The 22,965-nt window shown below is 46.2% G+C and overlaps 1 protein-coding gene across 1 annotated transcript in view; it reads right to left on the bottom strand.

Moving 5' to 3' along the window:
* The window catches only part of TBL1X (transducin beta like 1 X-linked), a 259,944-nt gene that overhangs the window by 30,982 nt on the left and 205,997 nt on the right, over positions 1-22,965 (bottom strand). The window contains 2 exon segments of the mRNA XM_033201595.1: positions 604-847; positions 4,631-4,776. Coding sequence (XP_033057486.1) covers positions 604-847; positions 4,631-4,776 — 390 coding nt within the window.

The following is a 22,965-nucleotide window of genomic DNA, read 5'->3' on the forward strand; positions in this document are numbered from 1 at the left end:
AAAAAACTAGCCGGGTGAGGTGGCGGGCGCCTGCAGTCCCAGCTATTCGGGAGGCTGAGGCAGGAGAATGGCGTGAACCCGGGAGGCGGAGCTTGCAGTGAGCCGAGATCCGGCCACTCACTCCAGCCTGGGCGACAGACCGAGACTCCATCTCAAAAAAAAAAAAAAGAAAAAGACCAAATAAGCCTATGCCTAGTGTCTGGGACCCAGTGCCCTTGGCAGGAACTGCAAGCTCAATAATTATACCATAATTAGGCCAAAACCCCTCAGCATGGAAAGTTGGAGGCTGAGACTAAAGATGTGCATGAATGAAACACTGTTGTTTATCATGGGCAATAATCATGTGTTACACGAGAGTTCTCAGATTAGCAACGCAGCATGATTTCCTAAAGTGGAAAATGACGGTAAAGAAGGTCAGGTCCAAGGGTTGTGATGGAAAAAATGGAACGGGAAGTTCTTCTGGCCAGATCATAAGCAAACACTAGAGAGCAGCTTCTAAGACATTTACAGCAGGCAGGGTTTTAAGAAGGCATTCGGATTTGCCCAAGAAGAAAACAATGAACCCAGAGAGGCCCACGGAACTCCCAGAGCCCCTGCACTCACTGACTGAATGTGCTCTGTTCTCTTCCCCATTCACCGTGGCCTCTCTGTTCTTCGATGGATTTTGCTGGGAAACGCTGGCTGAGGTCGTGGTGGCTGCAGTCGCTGCCGCTGTGGCCGCCGCACTGGCTTGCTGCTGAGCGAGCTTGTCTCGGAATGCCTGCTGCCGCGTCTGCACCACATCGGGCATCACAGCATCTATCAGTGACAGGGACTCTATGGGGCGGCCGTCGAACACTGTGCCATCCTGGGGAAGCAAGCCAAAGTACAGCCGTCAGCTCACATAGGTGAGGGCTCTGGGAAAGGATTCTGCTCTCTGGGCAGGAGAAGCGCAGGGAAGTGGGGCATCCACAGCTGGCTCCCAGCAACCAGGGGCCACGGGGGAAGCAGCATGGACCTGGAGCCTGGAAGCCTGGGGTGAAGGGATCCCACGGTGGGCAGGGGGGCAGGGAAGGGGACATGACAAACTGTTGGTAAGAACTAAGTGTGACAGTTGTTCTGAGTGTCAAATCCAATTGGGGCACTGAGGACAAAAAGGCCATTTATTCTTGACAAAAAGTGCTATCCCTGATGACATGATCCTCAACGTGGGGGGAGGGAGCGGTGACTGTGACTCCTTGGGGGCGTTAGGCAACGTCTGGAGACTTTTCTGGCTGTTACAACTAAGGGAGGAGAGGTGCTCCTGGCATCTGGTGGGTGGAACCCAGGATGCTGCTCAACATCCAACAGTGCCCAGGATGGCCCCACCACAGAGAAACATGCAGCCCCAAATACTGAGTGCCGCGGTGGAGAAGCCCGGCCCAGGTGCTATCGCGAGTGTGCAAAATCTCTGCAAATGACCATCCGTTATATGGGAGGGTAACGCTTCAGAAGCAGAGCCCAAATGAGATGCCCACAGCACTTAGGCCTGGATTCTGGGTCCACCTGTCCATGGGATTTAATAAAATAAGCACTTGCTGCTACCTGAAATGACTCCTTGGGTTCAGAGTTAGACTAACTAGAGCCGGGACACAAGTGACATTTTGTTTTGATTCACGTTTTTTTGACCATCCTTTGATTCTCTGATTTCCATTTACCATGAAAAACTTTCCATACACGTTTAAAAATACAGCAGGAGGTTCTTTCCTTGTGAAGCATGCCAAATATTCAAATCAGGTGAACCTCAATACACCTTGGGGTTGTATCTGGATGTGCAAACACATGTTTATATGCTCTGAACCTGAATTACTTCAGAAATGAGGAAGAATTGAAAGGCTCAGGTTTCAGCTGAAGAATAACTAAATGAAACATCACTCCAGGTGATTTCTAATTACAAGACAATATTCAAAATTAAAAAACCAACACAACCTATGTAAAGAACTAGCTGCATCACCACCTCAGGCACTCTCGGCCCTTGATTCCGGCCATGGGGTGGGCAATGGTGACCGATGGGTTCAGACGCTGCCACACCCCCTTCCCTCCTTCATATGTTCACACCCAAATGAACAAGCACATGACAAAACATGGTAACTGTCCAAGGTAGTAACAACATGTCCTCATTTAAACTCCGCGGGCACACTGTCTCTTTTTTCCCTTGGAGACAGAGTCTCGCTCTGTCATTCAGGCTGGAGTGCAGGGGCACAGTCATGGCTCACTGCAGCCTCAAACTCCTGGACCAAACTGATCTTCCTGCCTTAGCCTCCCGAATAGCTGGGATGACAAGCATGTGTCACTGCATCTGGCTAATTTTTTTTTTTTTTTCTTTTGGAGAGATAGGGTCTCATTATATTGGCCAGGCAGGTCTAGAACTTCTGGCCTCAGGCAACCCTCCCGCCTTGGCCTCCCAAAGTGCTGGGATTACAGATGTGAGCTACCGCCCCTGGCGTGTCTCACTTTTTAATGACTAGAAACCGCTGTGACGAATGGGACGGTTTTTCATTTGCCCCTAGAGTGCTGGAATCTGGAGTACCAAGGAAAGGAAACGATGAAGGCTTCTCAACAGATGAGAGGCAGAAGGCAATGAGCACAGAAAAACAGACTCACAGCCGCCTTGACATCCGAGGGCTGGCTGGACTTGGGGACAAGTCCTCTCAGACACACACGTGTGTGTGTGTTTTGCAGTGAAGACACTAGACAGGGCCAGAAGGAGTCAGCGGAAGATCCCGGGTACCAGGGGTTTGCCAGGGAAAAAGGAGCACGAGACAGGAAAAAACACCGGAATTTCTAAAGCCACAGCTTTGTGAAAAATGGCAGGCAAAAGTACAAGAAAGAAAACAGGGACTGTGTACAGTGGCTCTCGCCTGTACTCCCAGCACTTTGGGAGGCCAAGGCGGGAGGATCGCTTGAGCCCCCTAGGAGTTCAAGACCAGCAAGACCTCATCTCTACAAAAAATAAAAAAAATTATCTGGATGTGGTGGTGTGTGCCTATAAGTCCCAGCTGCTCAGGAGGCTAAGGCAGGAGGATCTTTTGAGCCAGGAGGTTGAGGCTGCAGTGAGCTATAACTGGACCACTGTACTCCCACCTGGGTGACAGAGAGAGACCCTGTCTCAAAAAAAAAAAAAAAAAAAAAAAAAAGGGAAAAGAAAAAGAAAACAAGATATATGACTTTGTGGTTTTCTAAAAGACTTATTTAAAAGGTAAAGAGAAAGCAGTGTAACCCGCTGTGAAGGAGAAGGGTTTGTAAGGGCAAGACCAGTTCCCAGAAAGATGGGACAAATGGAATCCTGGAAGAACGTGACTGCCAGGTGGGATGGATCACAGTACATTATGGAAAAGTTCAGTAGAATCATGTGCCTGGGTCAGAGTAGGAGAAAGGGGGCAGAGGGAGGAAGCTGCAGGGGATTGAGAAATCAGGAACCCGGACTGTCTATGGTCCCAGTGCTTTGGGAGGCTGAGGCAGGAGGATCACTTGAGTCCAGGAGGTCGAGGCTGCGGTAAGCCATGATTGTGCCACTGCACCCTAGCCTGGGCAACAGTGTGAGATTTTAAAAATAAAATAGGGACTCAGGTGAAGGTGGCAAGAAAGTTTGTGGATCCCATTATTCCCCAGAAGTCATGAGGATCTTCACTGCAGAATCATGAGACCAGAATTGGAGGGGACAAGAGAGGGTGAGGTGTGTGGTTTAAAACCAAAACTGGTATAAAATTGGCACAACTGCTCACTGTGGACTAATCTAAAAAGTGGGAGGGGTTCCAAGCCAAGTGCACAATTTTAATGTGCGTTTATTTTTCCATCTTCCTACCCCATCTGCTCTACAACGAGCCCGGTAATGAAAGCATCCCTTGAGATCCTCGTTACCACAAGAGCCATCACCTCTCTGCCCTGACGCAGCCTCTGGTGATGCCCTCTGTTGGGTTCCACTGAAATACAGATTCCACCTGACCATGTGTGGGGCCCCTCTCTAACCAACCTGCTCCAGGAAATCAAGAAGAGAGCGCAAGTCTGTGTAAGTGCAAGGCAAACGTCCACTCCGAAGCCCAGAGCAGCTGAAGATCTTAACAGCCAGTGATTCTACATTTAAGTCAAAAACACGGAGCCATGTGGAAGGGGCACTGGAAGCTTGCTGCTGTGTAGCCACACAACCGGTATTAGCACAAAGTGGGAAAAAACCCAACTTACTTTCTTCTTCTTATCTCTAAAATTAATTTGAGATAGAGTCTCACTGTGTTGCCCAGGCTGGAGTGTACTGGTGCAATTATAGCTCACTGCAGCCTAACCTCTCAGGCTTGAGTGATCTGATCCTCTCACCTCAGCCTCCCGAGAGCTGGGGCTACAGGTGCATACAATCACACCGGGCTAATTTTTAAATTTTTTTTGTAGAAATGCTGTTTCACCATGTTGTCCAGGCTGGTCTCAAACTCCTGGGAACAAGTAGACTTCCTGCCTCGGCCTCCCAAAGTCCTGGGATTACAGGAATGAGCCACTGCACCCTGCCGCAGAACTAATCCCAAATGCCTGAGGGAAATGCACGTTAGCTTCCAACGTGTTCCAAGCTCTTGCAGCTTCCCAGGGCTCTGCTGTTTGGGGGCCGGGCCCAGCAGCTACGTACCTCGTTGATACTGATCTCGGCCTCTACATACTGCAGGCCCTTCTGGAGAATGGAGATGAGGGCGGCCGGTGGCACCAGCGTCCCATTGATGTTGGACTGGCTGATGTGGCTCTCAATCCCAAATGTGAAAGCCGAGTGGGAAAAACCTGCAGCAAGAGGGGAAAGCCGAGGTTGAGTGAGACCCGAATGGAAGGAGGGAGGTGCAGCCATTGAGATCTGGAGGTGGCCCGCGGACCTCAAACACACTTCATTTGCAGGGACAGACACGGCTGTAGAACGCCCAGGAATGCTTCTGATTCGGGTTCAGAACGGTGGGAAAGGGCAGGGAGAGAGGAAGGGACTTCAGACCCAGGAAGACCAGGATTGGTATGTGATGAAACAAGGGCCTTTAATGGTAAAACCGTTTCAGCGTTATTAAGAACAAAGCAGAACAGACAACAGTTTGCCCTGCATGCCCCAGTGGGACATTTCTGTTACTGAAATTCGGCTCCAGGCTCCCCCCAAACTCCGCGGTTCGTAAGACTCTGCAGAAGCTCACGCTGAAGCCTCTCTGTGTCACCCCTGAAAGCACACAGGGTACCTTTCTTCAGCCCAAGATGAGGGAAGAGCAAACGCGGGCCCCGAGGGCTCCCGGCACGTGGGGCAAGTGTATCACAACCCAACAACTGAGGATGGAGAAGAGGCTGTTCTGGACTGACTGGTGTGGCACTGAGCCATTTTCTCAAAACCCTGGGAATGTTCTCTCTGCTAATGGATGCTGGCTCTTTTCCTCTCCTCCCCCAGTGCATCTCTTTCATTGCCGCTCTAGGAAGCTGCTCATCAATGATGCTTGGCAACTGAAAGGTGTTTTCAGATCAGCTTTGGATGAAGGCTCTTGAATGAAGCTGTTGGGAAGGGGGTCAGGACTGAATACACAGAAAGCCATGTCTTGCTCTTGTGGATGACGCCTGCTTCAAGGAAAGAAGGCAATGACGCTGGGCATCTATGTGGAAGTCTGGGGGTGATGAGGAAGCTGCGACAGCCCTTCATCAAGGAGAGAGAGGGAGGTAGCATCCTACTGCCAGCAAGCCTAGGCTGCTGCAGAGAGCTTCCTAAAACAGGCAACCCCGCCCGGCAGGGCTGGGTCACTTTGATTGGTGCAGAGGCGGCCTGGGGGTGCACAGGAGCTTGAAATCCTTGGGAGGTGGAGGTCATGGGGGGATCTCGTGTGAGGAACATGAACCGCCAATGCTCGGCTCCCTGGCAACAGGTGGGATGGACACCAAGGCATTCCCATGGTGTGGCTTTCAACTCTCACACTGTTTACATCTCCCATGGATGAGGCAAATGAGCAGGAAGCAGGGAGTTCGGAAAGCAGCCACTCTGCCTCGCTGGTTAGGCCACTCTGCAGGCTGAGAATCTGCTTATCCCAGGAGGCAGGACTGTCAGCCTTGCTGGACAAGTGCTCCTCTTCCGCCGTTTTTCATTCAGCCAATGGGGGGCATTGGCAGCCGGCTTCCCTCTGCTTCCGTATCAGTGCCCTTCGGCCTCTCCTTATCCAAATGCAAACTGACCTTGCAATAAACAAATCGCTCACCAGATGGGAATGTTCCTCCAGGAGAGGAGCTCTGCGCTGTGCTCTCCTTGCTGCTTTCTGACACTTCACTTTTCTCTGTCTACTCTCCCTCCTCCTCAATCCACCCTCTGTTCTGTCCCCATCGCCAGGTTGTAAAGAATATATCAAATGTGTAGTTCAGATTTAAATAGGGTAGCTGCTATTAATTTTACAATCGATTGCACAGAGCCTTGCATATTTTTTTTACAAAACTATAACCACCTACATTAGGTTGCAAAGGAGCCCTTTCCAGTTTCCCCTATCCCCAAGGGTTCCTCCGTCCCTGTGTTTTTGGAGGATATAAGCCAAGGCTGTTTACAACAACCTTACCTTTTCCTTCTGACTTGTTTTCTCTCTCTCTCTCCACTTTCCTTTTCCCCTACCCACTCCTACCAAAATGAAGCAACCCACCCTTGCATTCACCAACGTCTCTACTCTCCGCCATGCTATACAGAGCTTTACCTGCAAGCTTTCATCATTGAGCTCTCTGGCAAAGTGTGGAAGAGAAAAACCCCAGTCAATGGATAAAGCAGGACCTCACTGCATTCTTGGCTTGACGATCCACTACATGGAATCTTCCTTATCTATTCTGGGCCACAGTGATTCCTCTCTCATAGACATCATGACTCTCATGGCTGATGGGGGCCACTCACGTGGCTCCTACTCAATGGCTTTAAGCCTCTCAGCATCATTCTGTCACTGCCCCTTTCCCCTTGAATCAGGTCTCTGAGATCTTTTGAGGGTAACTGACAGGCTCCTGTTGTTCAGTTTGTAGGGGTGGGGCTGAGATCTAAGCCTGGGCAGCCAGAAACCACTCTTAGCCACCATGAAACAGTGTCTAGAAACATCTACTGAATGCACCAGAATGCAGCATTAGGTGCTGATTCCGGTTCCTGACAAGCAAAACTCATGGCTGATGGAGCAATTGCGGAAGGAAAGTCTGACACTCCTGGGATATTTCACTCATCCACTCTCACTCATTCACTCCTGCAAGCAGCACTGGGCCACAGAACTGATACCTGCAGTCACATGCTCTGTGAAACAGAGCCGATTCTCACCACATTATCATCTTCAACCACATCTGGACACTCTGTCCACTACCTCAGTCTTTGTAGCAGCTGTTTGGAGTTGGTACTGTTTTTGTTTCACACATAAGGACAAACATTGGAGACATCAGGTAACCCGCCCAAGGATCATGTGATACGACGCCGAACTAAACTGTGAACTGTAGACTATGTGACTCCGAGATTCCGCTTTTTACTTTACACGCCAAGACCCACACACAGGCACAGGAACCAAAATTCTTGAATTCCCTGCATGGACACAGACTCCATTTCCACCTGGCTGCTCAGCTAGACCACTGGCAGCTCTGAATGGCAGCCAGCTTGGGTGCAGCTCAGGCAACTCACAAAGAACGGTGTGCAAAGCTCAGTCTAACCCACGGCGAGAGCGTGCCCTTGGTTTCTCTCTCATCTGGGTTTTTAATGTTCAGTACATGATTTGGCTGCATAACTTTCTCTCTCTACATGTTTATGCTCCCCAACATAGATTTCATTTCTAGATCATATGGAGAACAGTATTCACACTCAATTAAGTCTTCTTGGAGCAAAGAGATGAACCAGTAAAGATGGACAAAGGGTGTGGCGCCTGAGACTTCTGCAAAGAGCTGAAAGTCACCTGCTGAAAGGAATATCTATGCAGATGCACAATGACAAATACGCAGGATAGGATAAAGTTCTACAGGGGTACCTTGAAGGTCTTTCATCAACTTGGGTCCTCTTTTGGAAAGGGTAGGTTGTCATGACTGGAAATTAGGCACTTTCATAAAGACCTGGGAGATGTGCATTCCATGCCATGGTTAACAGAAGTCCTCCTATTTGCTGAAATTTTCACTAGCTGCATTTCTTTGAATGGATCTCTACATGGCCTCTAGAGCAATGGTTTTCAGTCCAGTTGCTTGCAAGATTTTCTTACTGATTTCTGGCCATGTGGTCTCATGAAGGCAAGCAGGAGGGCTGGATGGAGAACATGTCAGCAGCAGGCAGGATGGCTGGGTTCTGTCCTCGTTCTGCCACTGGGTGCCTGGCCCATGTCGCTTCATTTGGCTGGGCTTGCCATGACCTCTTCTGTGGTGTAGGGATAAAATGTACCTTGAGGTGCTGATAAGACACATAGATGGGACAGCAGCCAGACTCCCGAAACATTTGACGGAGAGAAGACCACAGTGAGTGGAAAGGTTGCTGTCCCAGCTTTCCTTGTTGGAACGATAAGGATGTCAGATGAAATGGCCACTAGGATTATTTGCTAGTTCTGATATTCATTCCGGGACAGGAAGATGCCTGCTACATTCTGAATGTTTGTGTCTCCCCCAGATTTGTATGTGGGAGACAAATCCCCAACGTGACAGTATTAAGAGGTGGGGCCTTCAGGAAGCAATTAAATCATGAGGGCGGACCTCGTGAATGGGATCAGTGCCCCTACAAAAGAGCCTCAAGCAAGCTTCCCTGCCCCTTCCACCATGTGAAGACACATAAGGAGCCATCCATGAGAAACAGGACCTCACTGGACACCAAATCTGCTGGCGTCTTGATCTTGGACTTCCCAGCCTCCAGAACTGTGAGCAATACATTTTGGTTGTACATAAATTACCCAGTCTAAGGTATTGGTTACAGCCCATACAAACTAAGACAATGCCCAAGGACTATGTAATAGAGGCTGCTTGACCACTTCCTCTTAGGCCACAGTTGCTGGAACTAGGTAGCAGGGTACTGCGGAAGGTAATGCCTGCCTCCAGGCCTGCCAGCATCTCACCCCTCACACTTGGACTCCAGGGCTAATGGGCGTATTCATTTGCAGTCTGCCAGAGTGGTGAGACTTCGGTGCCTTGTGCCTCCTCTGCTTTCCCGCATCTCTGAACACATCTCTTCTGCCCAACAAGACATCGACAGGAACAAAGACCAGAATGTCAATGACAAACAAAGCACCAAGGACTGCCCCTGCGGCAGATGCAGAAGTAGTTAAAGGGCAGGAGAATAAAGGGCTTGGCGGTACCTTGATGAAAGATCGTGTGAGGGTGATGCGTTAGTGTCCTTGGTGTCACCAGTAGGCTAGCCTAGAGACATTCCTGAAGACACTAGGCTTGCCACCTACTTAGGAGGCATATCCCTGATGAAACTCCTGACAGCAAGGTTTCTCAACCACAGCATGGCTGACTTTGAGGCTGGCTCATTCTTTGCTGTGGCGGACACAGTCCCATGCGTTGTACGATGTTGAGCAGCACCCCCAGCCTCCACCCACTAGATGCCAATAGCACACTCCCACTGTAACAACCAAAAATGTTTCCAGATATTGTCCCATCAACCCCACCATGGTTGGGGAACTGACACCATGAGAGGCCACTACCCCCAGCTCTACTCTCCTTACATTTCTGCTTGGTTCTTGCTTGTTGCTATTGAAAAGCAAGCCACCCTCTGCATGCAATTGGTCATAGACCTTAGATAACACACAGTAACAGAGCATAATCAGATGAGATAAAATTATTCCCAGGGAGAAAAAATCAGTATAATCATGATAAACTGAAAGGCTTACACAAAGGACGACATTTTATAAAGGATGGTAGGATCTTCCATGTGAAGTCCTGTCCATTTGGAATAAAAGCTGTAATAGTCTCACAAGAGAGAACAGTCTGTATAAGAATTTGTCTCATCTAACTAGGCAACATAAACAGATTTAAAACAAACCAAGTACATGTATTATGTTTCTTGCAATTATGACACTGCTAAACCATACCCCTCACAAATGACTTCACAACCATTTGAGTTATATAGTGAACTACTATGCCCAGCTAATGTTGGCCTGATTCATCAGCAAAATCTGGTAAGTTATCAGTCACTGGCCTTCAGAAATACTGCTTATTTGGCAGAGAAAAGTAGAATTTAATACTCAGGCAGCTGTGGGGTTGGTTTTGCATCTTCAGCTAAAACAAATACCAAGGGTATCAATTTGTAGCATTAAAACTGGAATTTTTATTAAGTATTTAACAGATTTACACACTTGTAATACCGACAACTATCCAAAGCTGATGGGCACCATCTGCTATCTGTGCATTGTCTAGATCATGGGCTTGCAAACTGAGGCCTACAGACCAAGTCTGGCTCACTGCCAGTGTGTGTCATTAAAGTTTTATTGAGATACAACCACACCCATGAGTTGATGTGTTATCTATGGCTATTTTCACGCCACAATGGGAGAGTTGAGTAGGTGCAACAGAGACCACATGGCTCACAAAGCTGAGGATATTTACTATCTGCTCCTCTACAGGAAAAGTGTGCTGACCTGATTTTACATACAGTTGACTCTCCATATCCGATAGTTCTGTGTCCACCAATTCAACCAACCACAGATCAAAAATATCCAGAAAAAAACCAACAAAAATACGATGATAACAATACAAATAAAAAACCCATGCAATATAACAAACGCAGCATTTACATTGTATTAGGTATTATAAGTGATGTAGAGCTGATTGAAAGTTTACAGGAGGATGTGCATAGACTATATGTAACTACTATGCCATTTTGTATCAGGGACTTGAGTATCTATGGATTTTGGTATTAAAGGAGGTCCTGGAACCGATCCCCCATGAATACCCAGGGATGACTGTACGCATATAGTACCAGTAAGTCAATGTCATGGCCTCCAGATGCCCCGCCTCTGTCCTCTCCGTATCTCTGCTATACACCTGTCTTCTCTTTGCCACCACTCTGGTCCTGGGACCTCATCCTCTCTCAGCCCTTTGTTCATCTCTCCCCTTCTAATATGCCTGACAATAACAGCAATAACAATGATAGCTGGTGTTTAGTGAGCACCTTCTTGGTGTCAGGCAATAGCATGCAAGCTTTGCATGTGCTGCCCAATGCAACACAAAACCACTGCAGTAACTTCCCTGATCACCACAAGCCACCTATTGCTTTCCTTTTCCAAAGCAGTCGAGGGCCAGCAGGCCTGGACGAGCTCCCTCAACTCAGCATGGCCTTCCAAGCCTCTGGTACACTGTTCTGAGCCAGCTCTCACCATGCTCCAATCATATGCCTGTCTTCCCATAGGATGACTTCGCTCATTTTGGTCTCTTGATCTGGACCAATAGTTCTCCAGTGAGGCTGTTTTTGTCCCCAAGAAGAAGACATCTGGTAATGTCTGGGTGGGTGGGTGTCTACGTGCTACAGGCAACACGCAGGTGGATGCCAAGGATGTGGTTAAACATCCTACCATCCACAAGGCAGTCTACCATGTCAAAAAATGATCCAGCCCCAGCTGGGCGCAGTGGCTCATGCCTGTAATCCCAGCACTTAGGAGAGGCTGAGGAGGGTGGATTATTTGAGGCCAGGAGATTATCCTGGCCAACATGGTGAAACCCCGTCTCTACTAAAAAAAAAATTAGCTAGGCAGGTGGTACATGCCTGTGGTTCCAGCTACTTGGGAGGTGGAGGCAGGAGAATCTCTTGAACCTGGGAGGCAGAGGTTGCAGTGAGCCAAGATCATGATACTGCACTCCAGCCTGGGAAACAGAGTTAAGACTCTGTTTAAAAAAAAAAAAAAAAAAAAAAAAAAGATCCATCCCCAAATTTCAAAGTGCAAGGGCAGGAAACTCTGCTTTAGAATTCCCTTATCCACCCCTGCCAAGCTTCTCAGTGATTACGGCTGCAGCCAGGCCTCCCTTCCCCACAGCAGCCTTCCTCGTGCTCTCTACAGATATGACTGCCCTCTTCTCCGAGCTCCCTTAGGACTCCTCCCCATCCTTGTGTTTTATCATGGTGCCGTGTGCTACGTCCTATGTTTCCCATGCATCTCCTGGCTTCTGAAAAGACTGACACCCTTTGAAGGCAGGAAACCTGTTGTAATTCACTTTGTAACACACAGACCAGTCCTCCTTAGTACTGCTGAGAAGACTGATGATGAATGGCTCAGAGAAACTGGTCAATTGATGTCAATGAAGGGTGATAAAAAACTGAATAAAACTAAGTCCTCATACTTTTAGAATAGAGAACTTGGAAGAAAAAGGACAAGAATTGATTTAGGCCAACAGCAAATAAAAAAAAAAACTGAGTTTTTTGACAAAGAGGACTGTCATACAAATGATAGTCTCTAAACACCAAAGAAGGCTCTTGACCGTATACACACCTGATTAAAAACTATTACACTACTCAAGAATAACAACAATAAAGGTAATGACATTGGGTGCTTACTTGGAGTCCTTTATATGAATTAAATCATAGAGACTTGGCAATAATCTATGAGTCAGTCCAAATAAATCCATATTACAGATGAAGAAATTGAGTCATGGAGTAGTAAAGTGATTTCCATGAGGGTACCCAGATAGCAAGTGGCCCTCTGACTCCTGACTCCACACTCTTAACCCATTTACCGCACACTACCAAAATGTGGAAACCTTTGGTTTAAAATATCATCCTTTTAAAAGAGGAAGAAAACCACTTCATCAGTAACACCATTCATATTACAGTTTTCAGCACAAAAAATGTTGCAAACAAGGTCTACCTTGTGACAATGAGGCTGAATGCTTCCCATATTACAAAAAGCAGAGATAAACGGGATCTTCCAAAAAGCTCACATATTAGAGAGCTAAATTAAGAAAAAAGAGGCTGGGCATGGTGGCTCACGCCTATAATCCCGGCACTTGGGAGGCCGAGATAGGAGGATCACTTGAGCCCAGGAGTTCGAGATCAACCTGGGCAACACAGTGAGACTTTGTCTCTCTATACAAATAAAAATTAGCCAGGTGTGGTGGCGTCTGCCTGTAGCCGCAGGTACCCAGGAGGCTGAGGCAGAGGGACTGCTTGAGTCCAGAAGTTGGAAGTTGAAAAGAGCTATGATTGTACCACTTTACTTCAGCCTGGGGGACAAAGTGATACACCAGTCTTGAGAGCAAAGGAAAGAAACAGAAGAGAAGAAAGAAGGAAGGAAGGATCATATCGGATGCAATGACATTAAGAATTTGGTACCATCTCTTAGGCTTATAGAGAGAACACATTTAACCAGGTGCTCTGAGGCCTGGATCTGCCTTATCAATTTTCCCAGCTTCCTTTTCTGATCAACGGGCAGGTGGAATTCAATGATCTGCAAGGTCCCTTTCAATTCTAAAATCCTATGTAGAGAAAATGAATTACCTTACGGTGCCAACAAAACCTGAAGGGTTTTAATTTATGGAGGTGACTGAGTGACAACACAAAGAGGCTAATGCCATTGAAAGAATTTATTACTCAGTTCCCAAGGAAGGGAGTATGCTGGGGCATGCCACACCATGCCATACAGGGCAACAAGAAACCTTATCACACACAGGGACCAAGAAGCCAAGAGAGAGGGAGGAACTAGGAGTGTACCTTTATGACTACAGTAGTCAGGGAGTAAAGGGGTGGGGACATCCCTTACTGGATAGGAAGTGAAAATACATGTTAGCGTTTGTGGCTGGCAGTTTTATAATGTGATTTTGGCATGCCTGCGAAAGCCACCTTATGAGAGGTAAACAACTTTGGTTGCTGGTCTAGCTCTATGATCAATGGATACCCAACAGCCATTGGTTAACACACTTGTCCAATCTAGAGGGCTAAAGAGAAGGGGTTTTACAATATAGTCATTATGAAACCAGAACGTACATGTAGCACTTCCTTTTGTTTCTGCAAATGCTGACATTTTTCCAACCTCCCTATTCATAGCGGAGTCAGCACAGCTTCTCCTCAGTCAATACTTCCCGGATCATAAAGGTTTCTCCAGCAGGACTGCAGCTGCCTGGAAAGCTGCCCACTTTCCTCTCAGTGCTGGGACAAGGTGGTGGAGGTGGGGCGGGTGTGATAAAAATAAAGATGGAAGAGAGGCCAAGGATGAGGAAGTGGGAGCCGGGATGAAAAATCAGATGGTGAAGAAAACACAGACACACACGTACACTCTCATGGAGTTAGGAACAGTAAACAGAAAAGGCAAGAGAATTACAAATCCTATCTTCATCTGTGGGGTGAATTCACTACCGGTTCCCTTCACTTCAACAGTGATGGATTAGTCTCACCAGAGGATTACATTTTCTGCCCAAGAAGCAGTTCTTATCATATGTAAACTCCAGTTATATCCATGGTAAAAAGCAAAATAAAACATGCTGGGGAGAATTCTTTGTGCCTTTGCAGTCTATATCACTGAACATGTTCATATATCGGCCTTCCATTTTAATGTGTTTACATGAAAAAAATCCTCAAGGCCCAGTCCTCAACTCCCATCCTAACCTCCGACAACATTTTCCTACAGAAAACAGAGTGCAGTGAGAACATTTTGACGTGCTGCAGACCTGTTTGAGATGACCCACCGTAACATGGAATTTAGTGTAAAATGAAGCTGCCTCGGATGGCGTCCAAAAGAAATACCAGAAGGATCTCGTTAAAATAGGGTTTTGCCATAACATCTGGCCTGGACCCCAAGGGTGGCGGCTGAATACAGCTCAGGCCGCTGACGAGCTCAGACCAGGCGCCCTTGCCAAGACTATTTTCATATCCTCTAGATGTGGGGAGCATTCAGGAGGGAAAAGCATTACTCAGGCCATAAACTCCCATGGCTACTTCCTCCCAGGGCAATGGGGGGCTAGGACAATGAGACCACCTTGGAGGGGCCTCGGCTGGGATAGGGGGTTCTGCTTCCTGGAAATGCTCACATTGTAGTGGAGGTGATGCCAGGGGAAGCCTCAGCTCCTGCTGCACGTCAACTACTAGGAAGAGCTAGGCTCAGAGACGCTCACGTCCTCCAGCCCTACAGTGTGGTCTCCAGCAGCTTGGAACACTCATGAATTCCGGATTCAACATTTCGAAACTGGAAGACAGCATGAATGCTAAACCAGAGATTTACGATGGATAGCACCATTGCAAATCACACTCAAACAAAAGTCAAGATACGACTTTGGGAATATAAGAGAAAGCAATTTGGAAGATGGAGAAATTAACTCACATTGTTAAACAATCAACACAACTCCTGTTCTCACATTGGGGGATTTCTTCCAGTCCCTTTTCTCTACGTATCTTAATTTCTTTTCTTTTTTTTTTTTTTTTTTTGAGATGGAGTTTCACTCTTGTTGCCCAAGCTGGAGTGCAATGGCACAATCTCGGCTCACGGCAACCTCTACCTCGCAGGTTCAAGTGATTCTCCTGCCTCAGCCTCTCAAGGAGCTGGGATTACAGGTGCGTGCCACCAAGCCCGGGTAATTTTTGTATTTTTAGTAGAAATGGGGTTTCATTTCATGTTAGCCAGGCTGGTCTCGAACTCCTGACCTCAGGTGATCCACCTGCCTCGGCCTCCCAAAGTGCTGGGATTATCTGCTGGGTGTGAGCCACCGCCCCTGGCCTGTGCATCTTAATTTACATGTACAATCATCATGGTCATAGAGTATTGCATCCCTGTTCTCTTTTACCTAACACACTATAAGCATTTTCCCTGGTTGCTGGTTGGGTTTGACAGTCACCTCTGTGGTTACTAATTTTTCACCAAGCAGGTAGGTCATCCTTTACTCACACTACATCCAGTTTTATCTTTCAACAATGAATCAATGGCTTCTAACTGGACATCAAGTACTCTCTGGGGCCCTCCACATTTCTGATGGTACTCAAAATAATTATAAGTAGCGTGAGGGCAAATGTTTGAAATGTAATAGCTATTTGAACGTACGTTATGCGAACAACAGAACTAAATGAAACTAGTATACTAATATGTATTGGTATATTTAATAAAAGGCAACTGCTTCCATTTAGACAAATATTAAGAAAATACTCCAGGTGTATGCAAATACAGTGAAAATTCAGATAATGAGCAAAGAACTAAGACTGGCACTGGGTGTGGTGGCTTATGCCTGTAATCCCAGCACTTTGCAAGGTCGAGGTGGAAGGATCACTTGAAGCCAGGGGTTTGACACCGGACTGGGCAACAAAATGAGACCCTATCTTTACAAAAAATAAAAAAAATAATTGGTGGCACGTGCCTGCACTCATAGTCACTCGGGGGGCTGAGGAGGGAGGATCATTTGCGCCCAGGAGGCTGAGGCTACGGTGAGCCATGATTGTGCCACTGCACTCCCAGCCTGGGCAACAGAGAGAGACTCTGTCTTTAAAAAACAATAAATAGGTCAGGTGCAGTGACTCATGCTTGTAATCCTAGCACTTTTGGAGGTGACGGTGGGTGAATCACTTGATCCCAGGAGTTCGAGACTAGTCTGGGCAACATGGTGAAACACTGCCTCTATAAAACTATGAAAAATTAGCTGGGTGTGGTAGCACATTCCTGTGGTCCCAGCTACTTGGGAGACTGAGGTGGGAGGACTGCTTGAGCCCACGAGGTTGAGGCTGCAGTGAGCCAAGATCATGCCACTGCATTCCAGCCTGGGCAACGCAGTGAGACCCTGTCTCACACAAAAAAATATATATGGGGCAGGGGGAGGAGGGCAGGCAGCCCTTTCTCTGCTGTGCTGCCCATTGCAACCTTAATTCATATTTTCATACTTCCTGTAACAAATCTGTTTCTTAAAAATTAGAAATATATGTATTATCTTGTTGTATCGTTATCTTTAATTGTTGTTTTCCTATTTGTTATTATTATTATTTTTGAGAAGGAATTTTGCTCGTTGCCCAGGCTGGGGTGCAGTGGCACGATCTCGGCTCACTGCAACCTCTGCCTCCCGGGTTCAAGCGATTCTCCTGTCTCAGCCTCCCAAGTAACTGGGATTACAGTCATGCGCCACTATGTCCAGCTAATTTTGTAGTTTTAGTAGAGATGGGGTTTCACTATGTTGGACAGGCTGGTCTCAAACTCCTGACCTCAGGTGATCCACCCACCTCGGCCTCCCGAAGTGCTGGGATTACAGGTGTGAGCCACCATGCCTAGCCCCCAATTTATTTTTGATCCAGTTGGTTGAATTTGTGGATGGGGAACCTGTGCATGTGGAGGGTCGACTGTATTTGAAAGCATCACGTAGTACATGATAGCTATATATATATATATATATACATATGTATCTATATGCAGATATAGATACATATATATATGCTTTTTATTACATTTTTTCAATGAATGATGAATAAATGAAAAAATGAGAAAGATTCCAAAGCCAGATGGATGATGTTCTGAATCCCAGCTGTATGACCTCCCTGAGGTGACTTGGGTAGGCCAGGACCTTCTCGGTACCTTGGGTTTCTCATCTGTAAATGAGGATGGAGCTGTTTCTACTTCCTAGGGATTGGTAGGAATAAACAGTTTCATCTGTCAATATTTAGAATCATGCCTGGCACACAGCAAATACTTGATACATGCAAGATATTGTTACTACAACAAAGCAGTGATGGGGCGATAGGGGTAACACTGACAAGGGTGGGATTTATCTGGGTGCCAGACAAGGAGGCAGTAGGAAAGATACTGTGGAAAAAAATGTTTGAACACAATCCTGATGTTTTTCTACTGAACAGTGCTAATTCTGAATGCTTCTCTCTGCCCTTCTAAATTCATATATTGAAATCTAACCTCAAAGGGGATGGCATTAGGAGGTGGGGCCTTTGGGAGGTGATGAGGGTGGAGCCCTCATGAATGGGATGAGTATCCTTATACAAGAGACCCCACAGAGTTCCCTTGCCTCTTTCACCATGTGGGGACGCAGCAAGAAGGCGCCATCTATGAACCAGGAAGCGGGTCCCCACCAGACACTGAATCTCCCACACCCTGATCTTGGACTCCCAGCCTGCAGCAATGTGAGAAAAAAAAAATCTCTGTTGTTGATGGTATTTTGTCATAGCAGCTCGAATGGGCTAAGACAAAGAGTGACATAATCATAGGGTGGAGGAAGCTTATCTTTGGAGTGGACAGACCGTGGTAGGGAAATGGTGATGGTACCAAGTGTGAGATTGATTACATTAAAGAGTGCCCATGAAGTGTCATCCAAAATATCAGTATGGATGGCAATGGAGAAGTTGGGGATACACATCCTGACTTGGAGGGGAGGAGTCACTGGAGAGACTGGGAGGGGACACTCAGACTTGGGGGATCAGTAGAGAGATTGGGGATGGGACTCAGACTTGAGGAGCAAGGGAGTGGCATATTACTCTAGGCACAGATGTGGGAGGGGAAAAAGAACATCATCTTGGCGGCAGTAGTAGTTGAGAAGTGAACGGAGAAGGAGGCACCAGCAAAGGGATTGTACAGAGACTTCAGGGAAGAGGGACAGTGTTGTGTCTGACAGTTCAGACAACTCGCTTGCTATTCAGTCTGGAAAGCAAGAAAGGAAATGGAATTTGGCATAGAACATATCAATGCTGGACACTTTTAAGGTCACATTAGAATTTCAGAGCAGGCAAGTCTTGAATGTAACGGTGAATAAACTCGGAAGACAGGCACCTTGGTTAGTGGCTATTTCATCTTATCTAAAACAGGAAATGTGGACTCTCTTAGACATTTTCACATCGTCACCAATTTTTAAAGTAGGAAGTGAAATTTCAGGCTTATGTGCATCTTCAACAGAATCTAACCTTTTTTGTGGGTGTCAATACCAATGGAGATTTTTTGACTACACTGACAAGATGTATACTTAAACAACTGTAATTTATACTCATCTGATTTTCATTCTAATTGCTTTTTCTCCCTGTAACAAATTAATGAGTGTAAGAACGGCAAGTCTTAATTTAGAACAATAAACTTAGAAAAGATCGCACAACTGAAATTGTACTGGAACCGGGAGAGTGGAATGGTTACGAACATCTGGAACGTAAGAACTTCTGGATTCCTGCATTTTGCTACTGTAAGTGGTTATAATCACACCAAGAGAACAGTTTAGCAAAACAGTCTTTTCAAACAGTTTGTTTGCAACTAGCACGGTTATGAGAGGGTTGGTAATTGAACAATTAGCCCCTTCATAACCTCCCATGTGAGCAGAGGCTCTGCAAACCTCCACCACTGTATTTAGCAAAGGGAGAATAGACATACTTGGTGGAGGAGGATCAACTGTTCATGCCGCACAGCTGGCCAGGGTGATGTGCTATTCTTTGCTATACGAAAGGCCTGGGTATCACGTTCTCCAGCTACTTACCCACGCCTACGCATTCGTAGAAGTTAGTTTTTAACACTGACATCTAACATATGCATAAATGCACAAATGACAGATACAGAACCTCACCCAGATTTCCATGTGGCCTGGGCCTGAAGTGGTGTGGATAGTCATGTATTCTCCTCTTTTCCTTCTGAACCCCTCGGCATGGGCCGCATGTCCATAGGAATGGCTCCCAAATAAAAACCCTGAGCGCCAAGGTTCAGGTAAGCTTCCCTGGCTGGCCACTCTCCTGCACGTGGCCAATCATATATTCTTCTGGGAGAATTGAGAGCCTCTCTGTAACTCCACTGGGGGTGGCCACCTGCAAGTTGTGCCTAGTTTCACCTGAACTTCGTGCCTTGTGCCTTTTCCCCTTGCTGACTTTCATCTGTATCATTTCACTGTAATAAACCACAAGTGTGGCAGGTACTGAGTCTGTGAGCCATTTCAGCAAACCACTGGGCCTGAGGGTGATCTTGGGGGTCCCAACACACCAGCAAAATGTGCTGCTCTCACTTAATGAGATCACATCAAGGTATAAGACATTACTGCCTTGTAGAGTTTCAGGGTACCTTCATCCCCTACTAATGTGGACATTTTATTCAGGTCTTCCTTATTTTATTATTTGATGAAACTAATGTTTTCCTTTATTATTCCTAAAGCAAAGACTGCCAACACCTCAAAGAAATGCTGGCCTTCACTGTTTCATAAAGATTCTTTTTTTAAACAAGGATACACATTAGCAATGTAAAAGAGCCGCTGCAGTCAAAAAATATTTTTAGAGACTCAGCTGAACAATAAGCCCTGAACTTTTGTTTAAATGAAGATAGCTGAACCATTAAAATGATTTCCTGAATCCATGGAAACGTGTCTTGCATAAGAAGGCATTCCACGGCCCTAGGAAACACAGTGGAATCTACAGAGTAATTTGTCAGCTACTAGGATTACAGTGGGCAAAGCCACTTAATCATTTTTGTAGATGCAATTATTCACAAATATTAAGAGTAATGTAACCACCCAATGGATTCCCCTTGCCTGCTGCCTAGACAGAGCTGATTTATCAAGACAGGGGAATTGTAATGAAGAGTTTAATTCATGCAGAGCCGGCTGTACGGGAGACTGGAGTTGTATTAGTACTCAAATCAGTCTCTCCAAAAGCTCAAAGATGAGGGTTTTTAAAGATAGTTTGGTGGGCAGCGGGGTAGGGTAGGGAGCATGCTGACTGGTTGAGTTGGAGATGAAATCATAGGGAATTGTAGCTGTCCTCTTATGCTGAGTCAGTTCCTCGGTGGGTGGGGGGCCACAGGACCGGTTGTTCACAGGTCCAAGTGGGGCAATCTGGTTGTCAGAAATACAAACACCTGAAAAGGCATCTCGAAGGCCAATCTCAGGTTCTACAACAGTGATATTATCTTCAAGAGTAATTGGGGAAGACGCAAATCTTCACTGCTGGCATAATGGCAAATTATTATGGCATAATGGCATAACGGTAAATTACTTAGAATCCAAGCCCCTCTCATTCGAACTTGGTGGCCTTTCATTCGTTTTACAACAACATTTAGTTTTGGGGAAGGACTATTATTTAAACTATAAACTAAATTTTCCCCCCAAGTTAGCTTGGCCCATGGCCAGGAACGAGCAGACACAGTCAACCTTGAGCTAGAAGCAACATAGTCAGCCACGTCACTTTGCTCTCACTGTCAACACTTTCTCAGTTAATTATAATTTTTGCAAAGGTGGTTTCAATCCCTCCCTTTGGGTTTTATAACACCTTATTCTTAAGGTGTGGGCTATGAAGATGGAAAAAACAAGAGACGACTGCTCTAACTTCTTCCTGCTGACAGTGGGCAGAGTGGGTGCAGCTGTAGACCCCAAGGTAAAAGTAGTGGAACCCCTTTGCAGCTGTCTGCATGTACTCACATGTGCCTGGTTGGGGTTTCAAGGCTTGCATGACAAAGGCATTAGGATGTTCCTCTGTAGTTTTGGCACAGCATTTAAGTGAACGGTGAACTACAACGTCCTAGGATAGAGCGGAAGTCCTAGCTTCTGAGGCCTTTGTAGACTTGACCTTAAGCTCTGAGGGAGAACATCTCTCTCAGGGAGAAGAACATCTCTGAGAACCAATCAGACATGGGGCGGCTCGCAGAGAGATCTGGGCCAGTGGTTGTTAGACAGACAAATGGGAGGGACAGGAAAGAACACATTTACATATATCGCTCCATGTTCTTTTTAGGTCAGTTTCCTAGTCCTGAGACTAGATGTTTAATTAAACAGATGTTTCCCATAGCAGGAGGTGGCAATGCAGATGGGTTAGGCCTCTTCAGTTATAGATGAAGAAGGCAGTGAAAATCTGAAATGTTTTTGTCGCCTATATTACGAGGAATAAGCTTCAGCTTGCAGGGCCTCACGAACAAAGTAGTAGCATTTTATCGAGTCCAAGTTGGAAAAGGGGAAGAAAAATCTGAAAGCCTTAGTTTAGGGACTTGTAGCCCACAAAGAATTCGGGGTTAACAGAAAATAATGAAAACTCAAAAAGTTTATAGTTTTTTGAAACATAATTTTTCTCTCTCCAGTCCCCATTTTTATGAAAGACAAATCATAGTGAGACAAATTTACTTGCAAAATAAGTCTTAGTCTTATTATGCTTGGACTGATTATTTGTATAAAGCGCAGCAAGAATAATTATTTGCCATAATAGGCTCTTTCCTCCACCCAAGGTCTCAAGATAACTTGGGGCTCCCTAGGCCTGCCAGAAAATGACATTCTTCACTTACCACAGGTCAGGAACCCTGTACAGAAACCGCACAGACAAGGTATGAGGCGTTTTCCTGAGGGGCTTCTGTTGGCTCTATAAGTCAACTTTGATTCCTTAAAGCAGGCTGTTTATATTTGAATGCATGCCATTCCAGTCAAAGCCTTGGTAAAATAACCAGTGTTTCTAATTCTGTTCTGTTACAAAAGAGAACAGATTCTTACTGCACTTATGCAAATAACTATACTGCCATAAGTTGAGAATACTCAAATAGTTTCTATAAATTCTGCAGAAATCAGGTAGAGAAAAAGCAACATGCTCCAAATTTTGCTCACAGTAAATTTTGCACAAGTTTATCTTACTCAGTTGCTAAAAGTGGTAAATAGCTCAAAAGAAAACATTTTCTTGATTCTGAATAACAAAGGGATTGGCAATGTTTAACACATCAGCTCTCCACGAGAGTCCCAAAAGTTTGGGTTTTTTTTCCCTATTCCAATGGCACAATTTCTACAGTTATCAGAGACCTGCATTCAAGAGTACCTGTCAGAGTCCTATAGCTGAATATAACAACTGCCTTCTAAAAAGGAGCAACACAAGACAGTAATTGTCTATGGATGACAGACGTCTCAGGACAGCCATAAAGATGCAGTCAACAAGGAATTCCGGTCATCTCTGTGACACACAACAATTTAACATAACTGGCCGGGCGCGGTGGCTCAAGCCTGTAATCCAGCACTTTGGGAGGCCGAGCCGGGCGGATCACGAGGTCAGGAGATCGAGACCATCCTGGCTAACATGGTGAAACCTCGTCTCTACTAAAAGAATACAAAAAAACTAGCCGGGCGAGGTAGCGGGCGCCTGTAGTCCCAGCTACTTGG

This window comes from Trachypithecus francoisi, unplaced genomic scaffold (genome assembly GCF_009764315.1).
Source record: "Trachypithecus francoisi isolate TF-2019V2 unplaced genomic scaffold, Tfra_2.0 Lachesis_group6, whole genome shotgun sequence".
NCBI lineage: Eukaryota > Metazoa > Chordata > Mammalia > Primates > Cercopithecidae > Trachypithecus > Trachypithecus francoisi.